This window comes from Chiloscyllium plagiosum, chromosome 10, assembly GCF_004010195.1.
Source record: "Chiloscyllium plagiosum isolate BGI_BamShark_2017 chromosome 10, ASM401019v2, whole genome shotgun sequence".
Lineage (NCBI taxonomy): Eukaryota > Metazoa > Chordata > Chondrichthyes > Orectolobiformes > Hemiscylliidae > Chiloscyllium > Chiloscyllium plagiosum.
Window position 1 is genome coordinate 64,135,058 of NC_057719.1, and position 21,894 is coordinate 64,156,951.

Here is a 21,894-nt window from a genome sequence, read left to right on the forward strand (position 1 = left end):
TTGCCTGCGCAAGTAACAACAGAAGCCCACCTAAATTTCTTGATGAAGCCTCTGTGTTGGATGCCTTTACAAAATCCCTCAAATCCAAGGCACTTCACTGTTTCCTGTGAAAGGTTGTTGTGTCCTTCTGATTTTCTTACCAGCCATAAAGGGAATGTTTTATTCACAACACCTGCTGGTCAAATCCTGTTTCTGAAGTAACCTGCTGGAGGCAAACATTACTCAGAATTAGTCATACAGACTGTAAGTAAGGTGTGGAGAGGACGGCTGACTCATCAGCGTGTCTCAATGAGGCATTTCCTGCAATATTTAAAGCTTGGCAATTTGGTGCTGAGCACAGAGGGAACCTGGATATTTGTCAGTTAACATGCAACGAGAAACAGCTGTATCAAGAGAGGGATTCTTGGTCAAAAGGGTAAGAGAATCTGATTTATTATCTCTCATTTGACCTGGTAAAATAATTCCTGTGCCAGTACTGCTTGATATTTACAGTGACGACCTTAAAACTGAATCAGTGCAAATCATGATTGCTTTAAATCTGTAATTAGTGCTGGGAGGAGTTTGAAAATGTTTTCAGTGTACTGTAAAAATTCTGCCATGTAAAATTAAAGCCTAAACGTCACACAGAAATACTTTCTGATACTTCTGTTCTTTTTTTCTATATTTTTTCACTTTATTAGCTGCTCCTTTGGTTTCTTTAAGTTTGTTTCTCCCAAATTCTTTCATCCCTTGGACTCCAATGTACATAATACTTGAGTATTTGCAAGTTGGGAATTGAAACACTCCCTCACTAATTTTTCTTCCCACTCTCATTAATCACCACTGGTATATGTTGCCTTTCTTGGAGGTGAGAGACTATTGTATCTTGTTGCTCTTTCCATGATGTGGAACAATCATGATACTAAATCACTGAGGCTGAGGCTTGTAAAACCTCTCTTTATCGCCATATTTGTCTGGAGAGCTGTTTTGTCTCCTTTGTTCAGGAGGCAGAGACTGCAGTCTTTTATGTGGTTATTGGCACCATTCTGAAAAGCAGAATTGAAGCAAGGTGACACAGGCAGTGTTAGGACATTTTCTTTGTTATCTCATGTACGCACAATGGGCTGAATGGCCTCCGCTTGTGCTTTTCTGTTCTATAATTCCATCATTCTCCCGACTGTGTGACCTGGAGGTAAAAGAAAACTGAAGTACAGTCCCAGGAATGTGAGAAGATATATTGCTCCATTGCTCTTTATCCACAAGACAGTGTGAGGGGAATATTTGATTGCAGAAGGAGTCATAGCTAAAAGAGCTAATATCCAAAGATGTCCAACTGGAGACAATGGATCCAAACTGGAAGTACACTTGACCAGTTTTGTTTCATAGGCAGATGTGGGTACTGCAGATGCTGGAGATCAGAGTCAAGATTAGAGTGGTACTGGAAAAGCACAGCAGGTCAGGCAACATCCGATGAGCAGGAAAATCGACGTTTCAGGCAAAAGCCCTTCAACAGGAATGAGTTTTGTTTCTTTTTTCTCTGATCCCTAGTGCTGATGAGCAGGTCCATTATAATCTCAGCTGCTGAAATGAATTAACCATCATTTGGAATCTTATGAATGATTCAATACCATATCACCAGGAGTAAAATGTCAGAGGAAAGAAAAGTCTGTTTTCTCCCCACAACGTGTCCATTCGGTGTACCAATTCAGCTTGTTGTCTTAAAAATAATAGTTCATTGCACCATAGGATTGTGTTAATGCAAAAGGAAAATAGCAACCAAAGAACACTTGAAAAAATATATTGAGAATGTTATTTTCTTGTTCATTGTTTATTTTTTTTTGTGCTGCTTGTAGGTTCTTGTTGATATTTCTTCTCTGTCTTATCATAATTTGATGCAATGAGTGCCAACTGCGAGTTTTGCAATTAACATTTAAGCATGATATGAATTAGTCAGGATTTCAAGTTTGTTGTGATAACTTAAATGTACAGGCTCGCTACAGTAAAAGGCAGATTGATTCCAACTGCAAAAGTCAATCCTCTTACGCCTTATGGATCATGGACCCCTGCCTCCTCACCTTGTCCCACATTCACAGAGTAGTGCCCCTCCAGCTAAATATAATAATTACATCTCTCTCTACAAGAGAGAGATGCTAAACGTCCTTTGTGGATTATAGCTAATTAAATGCTCACATACCTTCATAGGTATGCACTTAAAGCAAGTCATTTAATTATATAGATGCATTGTGAAAAACCTGTCTCGTACATGGTTGTCATCCTGTTTAATTGTCATAATTTGGTTTGAATGTGAATTCTCTACTAAGCTAGTCAAAGAGCTAAACATTATTTCTTTTTCTTTTAAATTATCGCATTATGAATAAGGTATTTCTTACAGCACAGGATTTAAGAATTGACATCATTCAAGCAGTGCTACCTGCTTAGAGATGCAGCTCCTTTTCCACTGGTTTGTTTCATAGAACAATGAACATTACCTTTAAAAAATGCTTTTGTCCCCAATTTATTAAAATTCAGTGCTGATGTGGATAAATACATTTTCTTCTGAAAAAAACATTTAAATGTGTGTTGGCCTAGTGTGAAGTTTCTGTACTTTAGGGTTTGCTTGCAAGGTTTTTAAGATAAACTTTTCTTTTCAGGGTCACATTGTTCACAACTGGAAAGTGAGATGGTTTGTATTGTCCAAGGACCAGCTTCTCTACTACAAAATAGAAGGAGGAAAGAAGGAGTCTCGTCCCAGACGCATTATTTCTCTGGAAGGATGTACTCTCTACTGTCCCTGTATGGATTATGAAAACAGGCCGGTAAGAACTACAAAACATGCTGTTGTCTAAATCCTTGTTTCTTCTAACTGTGCAATTTTACAATTGAATATAAAATCTCAATTGGATATTCCTTTCTGACAGTTCCTTCATTGTTCTGCAAATTCACAATCCCTGGTTGGCTTTCTTTGCCCCATTCCTCCCAGGACCACTAAGCCATGGTTGCGTCTTCATTATCACTTCAACTGAGCTGTCATCCTATTTGTAGAGTCATAGAGTCATACAGATGTACAGCATGGAAACAGACCCTTCGGTCCAACCTGTCCATGCCGACCAGATATCCCAACCCAATCGAGTCCCACCTGCCAGCACCCGGCCCATATCCCTCCAAACCCTTCCTATTCATATACCCATCCAAATGCCTCTTAAATGTTGCAATTGTACCAGCCTCCACCACATCCTCTGGCAGCTCATTCCATACACGTACCACCCTCTGTGTGAAAACATTGCCCCTTAGGTCTCTTTTATATCTTTCCCCTCTCACCTTAAACATATGCCCTCTAGTTCTGGACTCCCTGACCCCAGGGAAAAGACTTTGTCTATTTATCCTATCTAGGCCCCTCATAATTTTGTAAACCACTATAAGGTCACCCCTCAGCTTCCGACGCTCCAGGGAAAACAGTCCCAGCCTGTTCAGCCTCTCCCTGTAGCTCAGATCCTCCAACCCTGGCAACATCCTTGTAAATCTTTTCTGAATCCTTTCAGGTTTCACAACATCTTTCCAATAGAAAGGAGACCAGAATTGCACGCAATATTCCAACAGTGGCCTAACCAATGTCTTGTACAGCCGCAACATGACCTCGCAACTCCTGTACTCAATACTCTGACCAATAAAGGAAAGCATACCAAATGCCTTTTTCACCATCCTGTCTACCTGCAACTCCACTTTCAGGGATCTATGAACCTGCACTGCAAGGTCTCTTTGTTCAATAACACCCCCTAGGATCTTACCATTAAGTGTATAAGTCCTGCTAAGATTTGCTTTCCCAAAATGCAGCACCTTGCATTTATCTGAATTAAACTCCATCTGCCACTTCTCAGCCCATTGGCCCATCTGGTCCAGATTCTTTTGTAATCTGAGGTAACCCTCTTCGCTGTCCACTACACCTCCAATTTTGGTGTCATTTACAAACTTACTCGCATCCGAATCATTTATGTAAATGACAAAAAGTAGAGGACCTAGCACCGATCCTTGTAGCACTCCACCGGTCACAGGCCTCCAGTCTGAAAAACAACCCTCCACCACCACCCTCTGTTTTCTACCTTTGAGCCAGTTCTGTATCCAAATGGCTAGTTCTCCCTGTATTCCGTGAGATCTAACCTTGCTAATCAGTCTCCCATGGGAAACCTTGTTGAACGCCTTACTGAAGTCGATATAGATCACACCTACTGCTCTGCCCTCATCAATCTTTTTTGTTACTTCTTCAAAAAACTCAATCAAGTTTGTGAGAAATGATTTCCCACACACAAAGCCATGTTGACTATCCCTAATCAGTACTTGCCTTTCCAAATACATGTACATCCTATCCCTCAGGATTCCCTCCAACAACTTGCCCACCACCGAGGTCAGGCTCACCAGTCTATAGTTCCCTGGCTTGTCTTTACCGCCTTTCTTAAACAGTGGCACCACGTTTGCCAACCTCCATTCTTCATAATTATCATAATTCTGTATGGATGTGAATTCTCTATTAAGCTAGTCAAAAAGCTTAAACATTATTTGTTTTTCTTTTACGTTGATCAAATTGTGAGCCCAGATAGTTCTTACAGCAGAGGGACTAAGAATTGACACATTTCATGCGGTGCAACCTGGAACCACCTTCCAGGATGAGATCATTTAACAGCATAGACAAGAACTGCTTGATTCCAAAAGCATTGTTTTACAATGATCCAGTGCATTTAGACCCTTGACAGATCTGCATTCCCTCAGCAATGTTTGAAGGAATGCAAATTGCACAATTGCGTTACATTATCAGTATTATTTAATCATAAGATGTGGGAGTCTTTTGCAAGGCATTGAATAGACAGTGGTGAACTGCCTTCTTTAACTGTTGCAATCTCTGCAGTGTAGGTGTATACACACAATATGATGAGAGAGGGAGTTCCAAGAATTGGTGAAGGTGAAGGAACAGTAAATACTTTCAATTCAGAATAGTGTGTGACTTGAGATATTAGAGCTGGTGGTGTTCCCATGTTCCTGCTATGTTCCAAAAGCTAAAAATCATGAGTTTGGGAAAATTTGTTGAAGAAGTTCCAGCAATTTGCTGCAGTGCATCTCATGCATAATGCTTGCTGCTCCTTACTGTACTGGTGGCAGATGCTTCTGCTTTGAGGGGGCTGCTTTGTCCTTGATGAGTGCTGGAACTGCACTCGTCCATGTAAGTGGAGAGTATTCCATTACACTGCAGACTTGTGTTTTGTCGAAAGGCACTGGGGAGTCAGAAGGTGAGTCACTCACTACAGAACACTTGCCTCTGACCGACTGTTGTAGCTGCAGCATTTATATTCCTGGTCCAGTGTCATTTCTGCTTACTGGGAAGTCTCCGGGATGTTGATAGTGGAGAATTCAGTGATGGTATTGCTGTTGAATGTCAAAGAGAGGTGCCGAGAGTCTATTGCTGGAAAGTTTTGTCACTGAGCACAAGACTTTTGAAATCAAGTCTGAAAGAAATATTCACCTATATTCCAGCTGGTGATTAAATTGAAGGCAAAGAATTCTGTTGAGCATTTCCTCGAAGCTTCTTCCCGCGAGCAGCGAGATTCTTGGGCTGCGGACATTCAAAAAATGATTAGAGCATCAAATCCAGAAGGTCAAGAGCAATCAAATGGTTCAAACATGGCCTTTGAACTACCGGCAAATATTTGCCTCAGGTAAGCATCACTCCTCTGTTTCATAGCTTTCAGTATATCTTGTTTTCCTTACCTCAATATTTTTTCCTTCTGGTTCACAAATTGCTGTCTTATTTCAGAGGATAGTTCTACATGGGCTGAGTGACAATAAAGTCATACCAAATTGCCATTCTATTTGTGAAATTCATCTTTACACTTTGATAGGATATGGGCATCACAGGCAAAGCCAATACTTGTTGCCCATCCTTAATTTAACTTCAATTTCACCAGTTTCCTCATCTCCCCTCGCCCCCACCTCATCCCAGATCCAACCCTCCAACTGGCACCAGCCTATTGAATTCTCACACCCATCCAGCTTGCTTCCCACCTATCCGCTCCACCCTCCGCTCTGACCTATCACCATCATCCCCCACCTGCATCTACCTATCACCTTCCAAGCTACCTTTCCCTCAGCCCTACCCATCCCCCCATTTATCTCTCAGCCCCCTTCCTGCATCCCCACCCCCAACATTCCTGATGAAGGGCTTATTTCCAAAACGTCGACTCACCTGCTCCTCAGATGCCACTTGACCTGTGCTTTTCCAACACCACACTTTTCGATGCCCGTACTTAATTGCTGAGTGACTATTTCTTATGGTAGTTAGGAATCAACCACATAGCTGTTAATGCACAGACATATAAAGACCAAATGCAGATCTCCTTTCCATGGTGAGATTTGGTGATTATTATGGATATTGTCAGGGTCACCATTACTGTGATTATCTTTATATTCTTGTTTAAAACATACACAATACTTAGGGATCTTGACAGGACTGATTTGGAGAGCACAATTCCTCTTTTGGGAGAATCTAGAACTATTTGTTGCAAAACTAAGGGGTTGTCAGAGATGAGGTAATTTTTTTTCTCTCCAACGGTTGTGAGTCTATTGAACTATTCTGTTATGTTTACTTTAGTGATAGAAAGGGATAGGTGTATACCACTGGGCAAGAGTTACAGCTTGGGTATAGACAATTATGATGCGATTAGGCAAGATTTAGGAAGCATAGGATAGAGAAGGAAACTGCATGGGATAGGCACATTAGAAATGTGGAGCCTATTCAAGGAAAAGCTACTGTGTGTCCTAGATAAGTGTGTACCTGTCAGGCAGGGAGGAAGCTGTAGATCGTGGGAGCTGTGGTTTACGAAGAAAGTGGAATCTCTGGTCAAGAGGAAGAAGAAGGCTTATGTTAAGATGAGATATGAAGGCTCAGTTAGGGCACTAAAGGGTTGCAAGGTAGCCAGGAAAGACCTAAAGAGAGAGCTCAGAAGAGTCAGGAGGAGACATGAGAAGTTGTTGGCGGATAGGATCAGGGTAAACCCTATGGCTTTCTATAGGTATTTAAGAATAAAAGAATGACGCGAGTAAGATTAGGGCCAGTCGAGGATAGTAGTGGGAAGTTGCGTGTGGAGTCAGAGGAGATACGGGAAGCACTAAATGAATATTTTTCAACAGTATTCACTCTAGAAAACATCAATGTTGTCGAGGAGAATACTGAGATACAGGCTACTAGACTAGGTGTGATTGAGGTTCACAAGGAATAGGTATTGGAAATCCTGCAGAGTGTGAAAATAGATAAGTCCCCTGGGCCGAATGGGATTTATCCTGGGATCCTCTGCGGAGCCAGGGAGGAGATTGCTGAGCTTTTGGCATTGATCTTTAAATTGTCATTGTCTACAGGAATAGTGCCAGAAGACTGGAGGATAGCAAATGTGGTTCCCCTGGTAATTATAGACCAGTGAGCCTTACTTCAGTTGTTGGTAAAATGTTGGAAAAGGTTATAAGAGATAGGATTTATAATTATCTAGAAAAGAATAATTTGATTAGGGATAGTCAGCACGGTTTTGTGAAGGGTAGGTCTTGCCTTACAAACCTTATTGAGTTCTTTGAGAAGGTGACCAAACAGGTAGATGAGAGTAAACTGGTTGATGTGATGTATATGGATTTCAGCAAGGTGTTCGATAAGGTTCCCCACAGTAGGCTATTGTACAAAATGCGGAGGAATGGGATTGTATGAGATATAGTAGTTTGGATCAGTAATTGGCTTGCTGAAAGAAGACAGAGGGTGGTGGTTGATGGGAAATGTTCATCCTGGAGTCCAGTTACCAGTGGTGTACCACAAGGGTCGGTGTTGGGTCCACTGCTGTTCGTCATTTTTATAAACGACCTGGATGAGGGTTGTAGAAGGGTGGGTTAGTAAATTTGCAGATGACACTATGGTCAGTGGAGTTGAGGATAGTGACAAAGGATGTAGTAGGTTACAGAGAGACATAGATACGCTGCAGAGCTGGGCTAAGAGGTGGCAAATGGAGTTTAATGTGGACAAGTGTGAGGTGATTCACTTTGGTCGGAGTAACCGGAATGCAAAGTACTGGGCTAATGGTAAGATTCTTGGTAGTGTAGATGAGCAGAGAGATCTCGGTGTCCAGGACATCTGAGAATTTTTTATTTAGATATGAAAAACCATCGAGAAATCTGAAGCTGGTAACAATAATTTGTCCATGGTCCTTAAAACTCAACTGCTTACTAATTTCTTTCAGGGAAGGAAATCTGCCATGCTATTTGATCTGGTCTATTTGTGACACCAAACCCACATTAATGTTGTTGACTCCTAATTGGTCTCTGAAGTGACCCACAAAGGTGTCAGTTGTACTAGAGCTACTTTCAGCAATTCAAGGAGAAGTCTCTTACCAAATTCTCAGCACATTTAGGACTGGGCAATAAATATGTTTCCAGCAGCACTCCACATCTGAGAATGGATAAATATATAAAATAAATAATACCATCTTCTTAATTTGTAGTCATTTAATCATTGACATGCAAGAGTCCAACAGTGGGATCAAAGAGATGACAAATGGCGAATATGGGAATACCTACAAACTGTGTTTCACAGGTAAGCAAGGCAAAGAGGAAACTTGGAGAAGGTTCAAGTTTAATTTTACAATTTCTCTGTCTAATTTTCTTCCCTCTCCATCTGAAGATGTAGCTCCACACAGTCCTCTTGTACCATGTTCAAATGACCATTCACATGTGTACTTTGAACAATGTGCACTAACAAGCTGTTTGACTTTGTTTGGGATCACAGTAAGCCTTTATACTTTCCTCGTCTGACTCCACCCCACCCCCACCCACTGTACAATGTACATCTCCCAGTCACAGTGACTTGGCAGCTATGAAGGATGGGTGCCTTGGTTAATTCACCACCACCTCTTTTGCTTTCTCTTCCCATTTCATCCAGAAGGTGATAAGACCTGCAGCTATTTCCATGACCATTTGCATTGGTTTGCAGACCCATCAAATGTCATTCAGTTTTAGTGGTACTTATTCACTTTAGTTTAATAATAATAATAAAGGATTTATTTTGATTCAAGCACTTAAAATATTTTTGAATAACATCATGATTAAATAGAGTCACATTGACTTAATCCCATGTATCCATTGTGGTTCCTATTCATTTATTGCCCCTTCGGTCATCTGCTGAAATTATTCTTCAATGGTGACTTGTTCTCTCCTTTGGTTACTAACTGATTCTTACAGACTGACACACTGTGTCCAAAAGGTGATGCTGCTTTCAGGATGAATTAGCCTTCAGTCGCTGCTATTTTATTCCAGACCCCTGAATTGCTGGAAACAATTTCAATTATCTTTGTATCAGTTTTGAACACCTTCATCAAATTGCACTATTCTGATAAAAGCAGTCCCAATTCTTCATGTCATTCTTCGTGTTGCGTATCTTTCATGTTTAGTTTTCTTTAGAACAATGCAGAGATGTCATTAGTTTCTGAATGAGTTGTAACTTTATCCAACATTTTATATAATGTTTGAAATATTGATTTAAATGTTTAAAAGTAGCTTCTGTGTAATTTGCTTATTTTGTTCTGAGTTAATACTCAAGGTTTAACTAATCAAACAGAGTGAGCATAGACTATTTACTAGACTCTCACCATGAAACACAGAAGAATTGAGCACACTATTTGCATTTATATTTCCTCATGTCAGGTGGCATTCTAACTTAGCATATTTCCTATACTATAGAACTCAAAACTGCACACTATCCTCCACTAATGTTTCATCCAGAAGTCTCAATACACCATGACTTCTTTTATATAGCTGCAAAAGGACAAACAATTATTTAGAAATCTTGATTTGTATACAATTGAAAATTAGCTTATTTTCTCTACCAGTTCATTCACAGTGTATGCCAATTAATATTAATTAAACAAACAATTTTCTTTATATTGACACAAGGTGGCTGTTTAGGGAGCTATAATCTCCCCATGTAAATTTATTTAAAGGGCGGAACTATGTTAAGGAAAGCACAAGAAGTCACCTTTATAGTAATTATTCTGTGAATTCAGATTTTACTTCTGGAAAAAAATTATGGAAGTATTTGGATCTTGTTTTGAATCTTTTAACAGTGAAAAATGAAGACAGTAAGTCAAGTCATGGATCAGTCACGATATTATTGAATGACAAACACTGTGGATCGCTAAGTGCTCTTGTGCTTTTTCCTAAAAAGAGCACATTTTGTCAGAAGTCAGAATAAAAGCGACATTAACAGTTGAAAAAGTTGTGCACGTCAACGGTATTCACTGTCAGTGTAGTCTCTGGAAAATGCAGTGTTGTTACCCAGAGTACAAAAATACTGCACAGAACTTGGGAAACAAAAAGTATTTGCGGGTGAAATCTTGGTTAAATACATATGAAATATAGGTTTGATAAAGGAAGAAAAGCTGTCAAACTTCTGTGAAATTCAGAAAAATTGAATGGCTGAGCAAGGGTGGATAGTTGGCAATGACAGGAATACAAGATCAAAAGTAGGTTATTCAGCCCATTCACCTTCTCTGATATTTGATATGATCAATAGGGGGTACCTTTTACCTCATATTATCCCCATAACCATTTTTGCTATTAGCAGAAAAATAAATCAGGAACTTTGAAAATGTAGGGCTCTATTGGGTGAACATTTTTTTTCTCATTAACCTTTCTGACCGGCTGCTGTTGTTTCTGGATTTGACCTTCACTGCTGAATACTAGAGTTTCCGTGTCCTTTGACTGTCGGGTGTCTCTGTAATTCTCTTATTGTGTTCATGGGTGTGACTAGGCAACACATTTGAATTCCCAATTTGTGTCAACATCTGATACACTAAATTGTTCATGTTTGTTTTCATTTGGTAACTAATTCTTGAAAAGATTGGTTTTTGAACATGGCATGAGAAAAGCCAAAGACTATTGTCCCTTTTGGAACAGAAGGTCTTTTCTTAAAAAAAGAGAGTAAAAGGAAACAAAATGAAATTAGTGTATAGGTTTTGCAGTGTGATTCTTTCAATAAGACCTTAGTTTTAAAGATATAATTTTAGATCGTAGGCCCACTGTTTTTTTCAACCTGACAGCTTGGAAAGCTTTGACTCTCCATATTCTCAGTGAGTCAGACTAATTATCTCAAACAAACACCAAAAACGCTGGAAAAGCACAGCAAGTCTGGCAGCATCAATGAAGAGAGAGACCGAGGTAACATTTCGAGTCCAACTATGACTCTTTTGCTAATGTCTTAATATCTTCATTCTTCTCTCCATAGGCTCTACAGTGATTGACTGGCTGGTGTCCAGGAACGTTGTCAATTCTCGTTCAGATGGTGTCACTTTAGCATCCCTGCTAATTGAAGATGACCTCATTAAACCAGTCGGAAATAAAAGTACAAAAGCTGTTTGGAATTTTGCTGGCACAGAGCAGTTTCTCGATGATTCAACTGCACTTTACTGTTTTGTAAGTTTCGTCTAGTGTATAGTGCATTTTTTTTCCTTTTGTCCCTGTGCATTTCCTCCTCTTCTAAAGATATTTTGGGAATATAGTGCCAGTGTACATCTAGCATGCCACCCAAGTTAGGGATGTTAATCCTGGTATGAGATGTGAATTTCCAGACACTGCTCGTAACAACATGATAGAATTTTTTTTTTCTCCTTTACATTTCCTGCTGCATGAATGGGGCTGGATGCTGTGTAGGGGGTTTAGCTATGTTTTATTCTGCCCAACATTGCAGTAATGTTACTGACCGAGTAATCTCGAGGTCCAAGCTAATGCTTTTGGAATGAATTCAAGCCTTGCTATGATACAAGTGGAAATTTAAACTTAATAAATTTGAAGTAAAATATTAGTCTCATTATTGTTGATAATCATTAAATTACCAGATTGCCAGAAAAAAATCCCATCTGGTTCACTAATGTTCTTTAGGGGAAACAACCTCAAATCCTTACTGAATTTGTTCTATCTATGCCCACAGAAATATGGTTAACTTGCTAATCCATTTCAGAGGATAGTTCAGAGTCAATCAGTTCAAGGATAACTCAGGATGGGCATTAAAACTGGCCTTACCTGTGATGGTGATAGCCCAAGAATGGTTTATGATTAAATTATTACCAGTACAGATGTGGTAAGAATTGTGCTGGTGGTGGTCTGGGGTGGAAGGTAGATTCTAGACTGGAAGCTACAAAACCTTAATTTTTGTATTTTGCATTTACTGTAGGCAAAAAATGAGAGGAAGACCGATAGTTCAAATGATAAGATTGAAATACCTCACATGGAGCTTAGTGGCAAGATTGTGAAACAGGGGTTTTTGATGAAACAGGTAACTTGAATCCTGATCTATGTTTCATTTGGCTTTAAATGCAAATGTTTTGCAATTAACTGAGTTAAATTGTACCTGTGATTTAAAAAAAACACTGCCTTCTCTCAGAAAATCTGCATAACCATTATTTAATTATGACTCTAAATGCCATCTATGACAATGTTTCCCAGAGTTGATACAATAATTGCTACAGTTTTAAATTGAATTTGTTAATGAAGTATTACACACCAGAAAGGATAGAGGTCAATTCCTGGTCACTACCAAGTTCCTGATAAAGGGAAAACTTGCCGAACAGCTAATTATTCAAAGGCCACTGTTGGAAAGTATTACTGTGTCGATGTCTGTTAAAGGGTCAAGTCTGGTTGTACATCTCACTCAGGATGACTCGTCTCACACATGAGGAATGGCCACTTCGATACTGTTCAGACACAAATTGATGCCCCTTGTGCTTATTTCCCTCTTCACTGACCTATTAAGGGTGATAGACAGAGCTCACTGAAGGAGGTTAGCACTGGTTCAGGGATTGTGAGGCCGTTTTAACATGGAGTATTACTTTGGGTCTTAGTTACAGCCTTTTGTGCTGTTGGCATTAATTTTAATGCATGGAGCATCCAGCTCTGATGGTCTGCTACAGGGGCATTTCTTGATTGAGTTGGCAATCCTCTACCTGTTGAGAATTTGGTTGGGAGTGGAGGATGAGGTGGGGAGCAATGTTGCTGCTCTCTTTGCAAAATGCTACATTGCTCCACAAATGTGATTCCAGTAGGCTGCCTGACTATGGCACAGCAAATTGATCCAGTTCCTCAACCAGGAAACCTCCCTGGCATTGGGAATGCATCAGCAAGCCACCTTTCTCCAGTCTCTGATATTATCCCAATCTGCTTGCCTCCTATCTCATCTCCACAGGGATCAGGAAAATCAAACTTTCTAAATAGTGGAAACAAAAACAGAAAATACTGGAAAAGCAATTCAGATCTGAGGAAGGGTGACTTGACCTGAAACATTAGCTCCGATTTCTCTGCACAGATGTTGCCAGACCTGTTGAAGCTTTTCCAGCAATTTCTGTTTTTGTTTCTAATTTACAGCATCTGCAGTTCTTTTGGGGTTGTTTTCTAAATAATGGATTTGGCCTTTTGTGTATTTGCCAAATAAAGTTAAAATCAGCCACTTTGAAACTTTAGAATGGATCATTCTTTTTTTAAGACCTTGTTTTAATTAGATGTGACATAACAGGAATGGTTAAAACGTGTTTACATTTTCACTTACTACACTGGTTGGTTTGCAAATTGAGTGTATATATTTGCTCAGACATTAATTCTATTGTGGAATAGCTAGTACGATTAAATATCCGTAAATCTGCTTCAAATGTGCTCAAGATTTGAATTTAAATATGGATCTTATCTGTTGTGTAAACTGAAGTTTTGTGGGGAGCCAGTGAAGTTAAGTATGTTATTTTAACAATGGAAAGGCTAATGATACTTATTAGATTTTAGATTAGATTTATTAGATTCCCTACAGTGTGGAAACAGGCCCTTCGGTCCAACAAGTCCACACCGACCTGCTGAAGCATAACCCATCCAGACCCATTCTCCTACATTTATCCCTTCACTAACATTACGGGCAATTTAGCCAGGCCAATTCACCTGACCTGCACATTTTTGGATTGTGGGAGGAAACCGGAACACCCGGAGGAAACTCGTGTAGACACGGGGAGAATGTGTAAACTCCACACAGTCAGTCGCCTGAGGAGGAAATTGAACCCGAGTCTCTGGCGCTGTGAGGCAGCAGTGCTAACCACTGTGCCACCGTGTCGCCCGTACTGCCAGACCAAATTGTGTTCTATCTCAGTACATTCCAGGAGCTGTTGTACAACCTGACTCTACCTGTTAGAATGTTATGGCAAATTATATTATCTCTAAAACATTAATATTTCTCACTTCCAGATGCCTGAACATTATGAATTTCTCTTCTCATTTAGGGACACAAAAGGAAGAATTGGAAAGTGAGAAGATTTGTTTTGAGGGCAGACCCTTCACATCTGCATTATTACGATCCCTGCAAGGTTACTGTCATGTTTTTATTAATTTGCATTTTCTCTGCAGCTCTAGCTGCCTCTGTCACACCACTTGAGGAGTGATAAGACTGGTTCTCATACTGGAGTGGGGTATCTACTTTGAATATCAGCCCATAATTTGGACATATGTTCCCCTCCCTGCATCCCCTCTCCACCCCTTGCATCGAAACCCAGCTAAGTGTTAATGCTCTGATACAACAGCAAAATAATGTAGAAATCTGGAATAAAACAAACATGCTGGAAATATCGAGCAGCACAGGTAGCATCCGTGGAGAGAGATACAAAATTGATCTAACATGTCAGATCAAATATTTTTCATCAGAACTTTCATCATTGGGTTTCTGATGAAAGGTCATCAAACATATTAGCTCTATTTCTGTCTCTACAGATGCTGCCAATCAGACCTGCTGAATATTTTCAGCATGTTTTGTTAAATGCTATCATTCTTTTATTACTAATTTAGATACTATACGACAGCAAGCACAGGACATGGGTCATTAGCTGTTCAGAAAGGCAAACAATGGTACTTCATACTAACATTTAGCTCTTTATGTTGATCTAGCCACATTCACATTTTTTAGAAGCCCTACAGTGTGTGGAAACAGGCAATTCAGCCCAACATTAGTCCACACTGACTCTTCAAAGAGCATCCCACTAATTAAGAACGATGGTAAAGAAAAGTCAGGGAACTATAGACTGGTGAGCCTGACATTGGCTGTGGGCAAATTGTTGGATGGGATCCTGAGGGACAGGATTTACATGCATTTGGAAAGACAAGGACTTATTAGGGATAGTCAACATGGCTTTGTGCGTGGGAAATCATGTCTCACAAACTTTATTGAGATTTTTGAAGAAGTAACAAAGAGAATTGATGAGGGCAGAGCAGTGGACGTGATCAATATGGACTTCAGAAAGGTGTTTGACAAGGTTCATCATGGTAGATTGGTTAGCAAGGTTAGGTCTCATGGAATACAGGGAATCATTTGAACAAACAAAGAACAAAGAAAATTTACAGCCCTTCGGCCCTCCAAACCTGAGCCAATCCAAATCTACTGTCTAAACCTGTCACCCAATTCCTAAGCATTTGTATCTCTCTACTCCCCACCTACTCATGCATCTGTCCACATATTTCTTAAACGAATCTACCGTGCCTGCCTCTACCACCTCTGCTGGCAACGCGTTCCAGACACCCACCATCCTCTGTGTAAAGTACATTTGGATACAGAAATGGCTTGAAGGTAGAAGACAGAGGGTGGTGGTGGAGGATTGCCTTTCAGACTGGAAGCCTGTGACCAGTGGTATGCCACAAGGATCAGTGTGGGGTCCACCGCTTTTCATCATTTATATAAATTATTTGGATGTGAACATAGGAGGTATAGTTAGTAAGTTTGCAGATGACACCAAAATTGGAGGTGTAGTGGACAGTGAAGAAGGTTACCTCAAAGTACAATGGGATCTTGATCAGATGGGCCAATGGGCTGAGGAGTGGCAGATGGGTATTTGGGTAAATGTGAGGTGCTGCATTTTGGAAATGCAAATCAGGGCAGGACTTATACACTTACTGGTAGGTTCCTAGGGAGTGTTACTGAACAAAGAGACCTTGGCATGCAGGTTCATAAGACTTTGAAAGTAGAGTCGCAGGTAGATAGGATAGTGAAGAAGGCGTTTTGGTATGCTTTCCTTTATTGGTCAGAGTATTGAGTACAAGAGTTGGGAGGTCATGTTGCAGCTGTACAGGACATTGGTTAGGCCATTGTTGGAATATTGCATGCAGCTCTGATCTCCCTCCTATCAAAAAGATGTTGTGAAATTTGAAAGGGTCCAGAAAAGATTTACAAGGATGTTGCAAGAGTTGGAGGATTTGAACTATAGGGAGAGGCTGAATAGGCTGGGGCTATTTTCCCTGAAGTGCCAGAGGCTGAGGGGTGACATTATAGAGGTTTATAAAATTATGAGGGGCATGGATAGGATATACAGACAAGGTCTTTTCCCTGGGGTGGGGGAGTCCAGAACTAGAGAGCATAGGTTTATGGTGAGAGGGGAAAGATTTAAAAAGGACTTAAGAGACAACATTTGTGGTGTGTGTATGGAACATGCTGCCAGACAAAGTGGTGGAGGCTGGTACAATGACAACATTTAAAAGGCATCTGGATGGGTGTATGAATAGGAAGGGTTTAGAGGGACAGGGGCTAAGTGCCAGCAAATGGGTCTAGATTAGGATAGGATATCTGGTTGCATGTATGAGTTGGACTGAAGAGTCTGTTTCCATGTTGTATGTTTCTATGATACCCAGAGTCACTCCCCTACCCTATCCCTGGAACTCTGCATTTCCCACAGCTAATCCATCTAAACTGCACATCTTTGGAGTGTGGGAGAAAGCCAGAGCACCCAGAGGAAACTCACACAGACAGTCACCTGAGGCAGGAATTGAACCTGGGTCCCTTGCACTGTGAGGCAGCAGTGCTAACTACTGAGCCACCTGTGCTGCCTGAGCACCTACAATATTCAAAACGATCTGTCAGTTGTTGCTCATTGAGTAACAATCTTCCCCGTGTGTCAGAGGGTTGTAGGTTTGAAACCCACTGCAGTCTCAGGATAAAGGTGTGCAATTTTATGACTGAGATGTGGAGGAATTTCTCCCCTGCGAGGGTTGAGATTGTTTGGAACTCCTTGCCACAGAGAGAGCTGTGGAGGCAGAGTCCTGATGTATATTTAAGGCTGAGATATACAGTTTCTTGGTCAGTAGGGGAATTAAGGATTACAGAGAAAGGGCAGGAAAGTGGATGTGAAGAATGTAGTTCAGCCATAACCCTATTGCAGAGTGGGAAAGTTCAAGGGGCCAAATTGCCTACTCCTATTCTTATTTCTTATGATCTTATGCAGTAACTTAAACACAGTCTCAGCTGACACTCCTGTTTAGTGCCCAAGGAAGAGCCGCACTATTGGAGTTGCTGTCTTTTGGGGTTTCAAAGCTGAATTTTAATTTTCTTTACCAGCTAATGCTTCATCAGCAAAAAAGGATGCAGATCTCCAAACAAAAGTCCTCTGAAATCCATCAAATCTCATCCACCCTTCTCTTGATGTACTCTTGTTAACCTCTACCTCACCGGAGGAACAGAGTCTATGGTGGCTTGAAGGAACGACCTACAAACTTTTCGTACTCCCGGAAGATACAGCACAATGAAAATGCAGTATGGCCTACCACAAAGATGAGAAACTTCATGAACAGGCTATCTGCTGTGTCTGCCAGGCTACCTATGTTCTGGATGTTGCTTGATTCTGTGATTATGTAAAACAGCCAGAGAGAGAGAGTGGGGGTGTAGCACTTTTGCCTTTCTTCACTGTAATCCAGTTTCTCTATGTAGAATTTGTTGAGACTGTGTCCTATAGAACGACAAATGTCTGGAACATTGGAATTAGAAATTTGACTGTAACTTGCATTTAATGTGTGTTTCTGATACTTTTAACACTCCATAAAGTAACTTTGAGTAAATAGTGGAAGATTTTTCTCAATTGACCTGAAGTAACTGTCTTACATCATTAGGAAAAAAATGATCAGCCGGTTGGTGGATTTTCACTTCGTGGCTGCTTGGTGTCTGCTTTGGAAGACAATGGAATCCCACCAGGTGAGACTTGGTTTTTCATTATTAAAAACAGGTCAAGGTAGATGGATCAGTTCAGCAAAATTTCATTGTAAAATTAAATTGTGTGAAAAATTACAGTAACATTATGGTCAGTCATTCGTGAGTTAGCAACAAAAGATAATGTCCAAACCAACTACCTGATAATTTGCAAGCTACCGTCAAAAATAAAAAAAACTCTTGGATTATCATGAAAAACAATTGGTTTTTCAGGGACGAGATCCTGTAATTCCTGCAGAACCTGGCTCAGCCTCCCACAACCTGGTTGACTCTTAATTGCCTCTGCAATATCCCAGCAAGCTGCTCAATTATCAATGCAGTTACTAATGAAGAACAATGACTATTATCTTTTTAGGAGGACAATAAATCAGGACTTGCTCATATCACCCACATTTTGAGAACAATTTGCAAATCAAATATTTATGAAAAGTTTACTTCTAAGACAAGCATGGCAACAATCATTGACCAGAAATTAAGCTGGTTTTCCACTGTTTAAGATACTTAATGAGGAGTATGTCTGCAAAGTGCACAACCTATGGGTTTCATTTCACTATGTTAAGGAATAAAGCAGCGCTTCCCAAATTTTCTACCCCTTGGTGAAAACTTAGAGCTGGAAGAGTTAGGAGAAGTAACCTGTGAGAGCAAAAGGGAAGAGGATGCCTTCACATGGAGTCCCAGCCCCCAGTTTGGGAAGCCCAGATTTAAAGACTACACCATGATTCTCTTACCTGTTGGAGAGGTAGCTCTCCACCAAGTTAGTGTTAAGTGAGATGTCAACTTTGACAACATAAGTAAGATGTAGCAATGTGCAGTATATACAGTGAGTTTGAAAATAGGAGGTTATCTGACATATTTATCCGATAACAGAAATTATATAACTCTGGTTAGGCCCCATTTAGAATACTGTGTCCAGTTTTGGGCCCCATACCTCGGGAAGGACATACTGGCACTGGAGCATGTCCAGCGCAGATTCACACAGATGATCCCTGGAATAGTAGGCCTAACATACAATGGAGGAGAAAGTGAGGTCTGCAGATGCTGGAGATCAAAGTTGAAACTTTATTGCTGGAACAGCACAGCAGGTCAGGCAGCATCCAGGGAACAGGAGATTCGACGTTTCGGGCACAGGCCGAAGAAGGCCCTGAAGAAGGGCCTGTGCCCGAAACGTCGAATCTCCTGTTCCCTGGATGCTGCCTGACCTGCTGTGCTGTTCCAGCAATAAAGTTTCAACTAACATACAATGAACAGCTGAGGATCCTGGGATTGTGTTCATTAGAGTTTAGAAGGTTGAAGGGAGATTTAATAGAAACTTACAAGACAGTGCATGGCTTAGAAAGGGTGGACACTGGGAATTTGTTTCTGTCAGGTGGGGATACTAGGAGCAATGGGCACAGCCTTAGAATTAGAGGGGGTCAATTCAAAACGGAAATGAGGAGACATTTCTTCAGCCAGAGAGTGGTGGGCCTGTGGAATTCATTGCCATGGACCGCAGTGGAGGCCAAGTTAAATGTCTTCAAGGCAGAGATTGATAAATTCTTAATCTCGCAAGGAATTAAGGGCTATGGGAGAGTGTGGGTAAGTGGCGTTGAAATGCCCATCAGCCATGATTGAATGGCTGAGTGGACTCGATGGACCGAATAGCTTTACTTCCACTCCTATGCCTTATGATCTTATGGTCTTACAGACTTACTTTGTCTTTTATTAACAACTGGTAGAACTGCATTGAAAGGCAATAAAAAAGGAATTACAATTGTGTTGGTCCTTTCCAAGTTATGATGTTCCTTGTTTTAGAGATTTCTAGATCTCTTCAAAGCTATGGCTTGTATTAGGGAGCTACAAAGATTGGCTCACCCAATCAGTTTTTACTATCTTGAGGAAGAAAAACTGTCCTTGTTTTGATATAGCAAGTATAAATGTTTATCTTTCTGATTATTCAATCTTTCAGGAATAAAGGGAAATGTTCAGGGTAATCTCTTCAAGATCATAACCACAGATGATGTGCATTATTACGTTCAAGCCGGTTCCCGTGCTGAAAGGTCAGAGTGGATCCAGGCAATCAAACAAGTGACATAGACCTTGTACAAAGGTGCTTGCAGTTGGAGCTAGGAAGAATAACAAAGAAAATGAATTGAAGCAAAATTTCAATAAGGAATTCCAATTCATGATGTTTGGATTTGTTTTTTGTGACATATCACAGAGAATGCAGTCATGAAAATGAAAACATTTTGTTAAATATTATTTCTTTCTCACTCACTCTTTCACCCTCACACCTATACATATATATATATTTGCCAAACATACAATTTGCCAAAAAGGATAACCTTTTGTTGACAATATGCTCTCTCTTTCTGGCGGAGTCGAGTGAACTTAGTAGACTTTGGACATAAAGCAATAAAAACACAGGAGGATAATCTAAACATTGGATTAATATTTGCTAACTATCCATCTGTTAATATTTTATGAATAGAGTTACCAAATTGAGATTGTACAGCCTTTGTGTACAGAAACAATAAGTTTCAGACAGGTGAGGTCTTGTATTTGTATTTAATTTTCCAAATTGTTATTTATGCACTTTATTTTTTTAGATGTAATTTTTCGTTCCTTTTTTGTCATGTTGTTGTTTTAATGTGTACCCAAATATAAATACTTTGTGGAAATAACTGACATATTTGAATTTTTGCTGATCTCTTTTACATGGTGCTGAGTAATACTCTTTTTTTTAATTCACTTGTGGGAGATGGGCTGATCTGTGGCTTTTGAATGTAATTAAGAGGATAAAAATCTAATAATTAAAAGAGAAAGCTGAATGTTTAGAAGTCTTTTATCTCATCTCTGGTCAATCTCGAGTCAATTGATTCCCACCAGTGAACAGAGATAGGTTTGCTACAAATGATTGTTTTCCTGATCTAGCAATTGATGGTGATGGTGAGAATGAACCAGGTTTTCCACTCCTGGCAGCTGTCCCGTGCCAACTGGTGGAAGGTGATATCTTTTAGAGGAAAGTAGCCTATAAAGCTCTTTTTCTCGGTGCATAAAGATTCCAATCAGATGGCTGATTCCACATCATCCCACTGTTGTCAATTTGGGCTGAATTAGAGCAGAAATCAAAAACAAAGGCTGAAGGAAACCTCAACAGATTTGTTTTTTTATCTCCTTCTAAATGAACTTAGCCAATGAGCAAGTGATGCTGTCCAGAGAATTAAGGTTACAAGCTGAATCCTTGCTGTGCTCTTTGAGTTAAACTCAGCATGAGCAGTAGGAAGGGTTTTGGCTAGGGTTGGGAGATTCAATGAAGGTTCTTACATCTTATTGCTTTCCAAATACCCCCGTTCAGAGTGAATGTGAAGTTAAAAAAAATCTAACTTTTATTCTGATATCTTCCCCTACAAACCTTGCCACGTGGATAATGTGTGATGGACATGCTTGTTAATGAGTGGGTAGTTTTGGGTAAGATTTGGACAGAGTGAGTGGGAGAGTGAGAGTGTTCTTCAGATGAAGGGTAAGTAGGAAAATTGGCTCAGACAACTGTTTAGTTTGATAGGGTGGAGATAAGAAAAGGAACTATTTTTTTCCCACCCCTTTAATGGGTGACCTCCTTGCTAGGAAGTATGGTAACACAGAAACAAACAACTCTCTGGAGACTTGCTATTAACATGGGAGACCAGCAAAAAGATTGAACTCCATCTTTTTCTGAACCAATCTTTGCATATCTATCCTGTCTCATTAAGGGAGGTTCTTGGCAACGCTCAAAAAGGTTCATCTGAAACAAATCTATTTTTGTCCTTGTCCATATTTCGATCCAGCAGATTGGTGAATAGTAAACAGAAAGCCTGATTGATATTCCCCTGTACTGCCTG

The 21,894-nt window shown here is 40.2% G+C and overlaps 1 protein-coding gene across 1 annotated transcript; it reads left to right on the forward strand.

Moving 5' to 3' along the window:
* Positions 1 to 266: 266 nt before the first annotated feature.
* plek2 (pleckstrin 2) lies at positions 267 to 20,848 on the forward strand. Its single transcript, XM_043697936.1, has 9 exons — positions 267 to 415; positions 2,631 to 2,795; positions 5,500 to 5,681; positions 8,499 to 8,590; positions 11,276 to 11,463; positions 12,221 to 12,322; positions 14,301 to 14,384; positions 17,941 to 18,022; positions 19,983 to 20,848. Exons 1-9 carry the CDS (start codon positions 368 to 370, stop codon positions 20,108 to 20,110), a joined length of 1,071 nt encoding a protein of 356 aa, XP_043553871.1. The 5' UTR covers positions 267 to 367; the 3' UTR covers positions 20,111 to 20,848.
* The last annotated feature ends 1,046 nt before the right edge of the window (positions 20,849 to 21,894 follow it).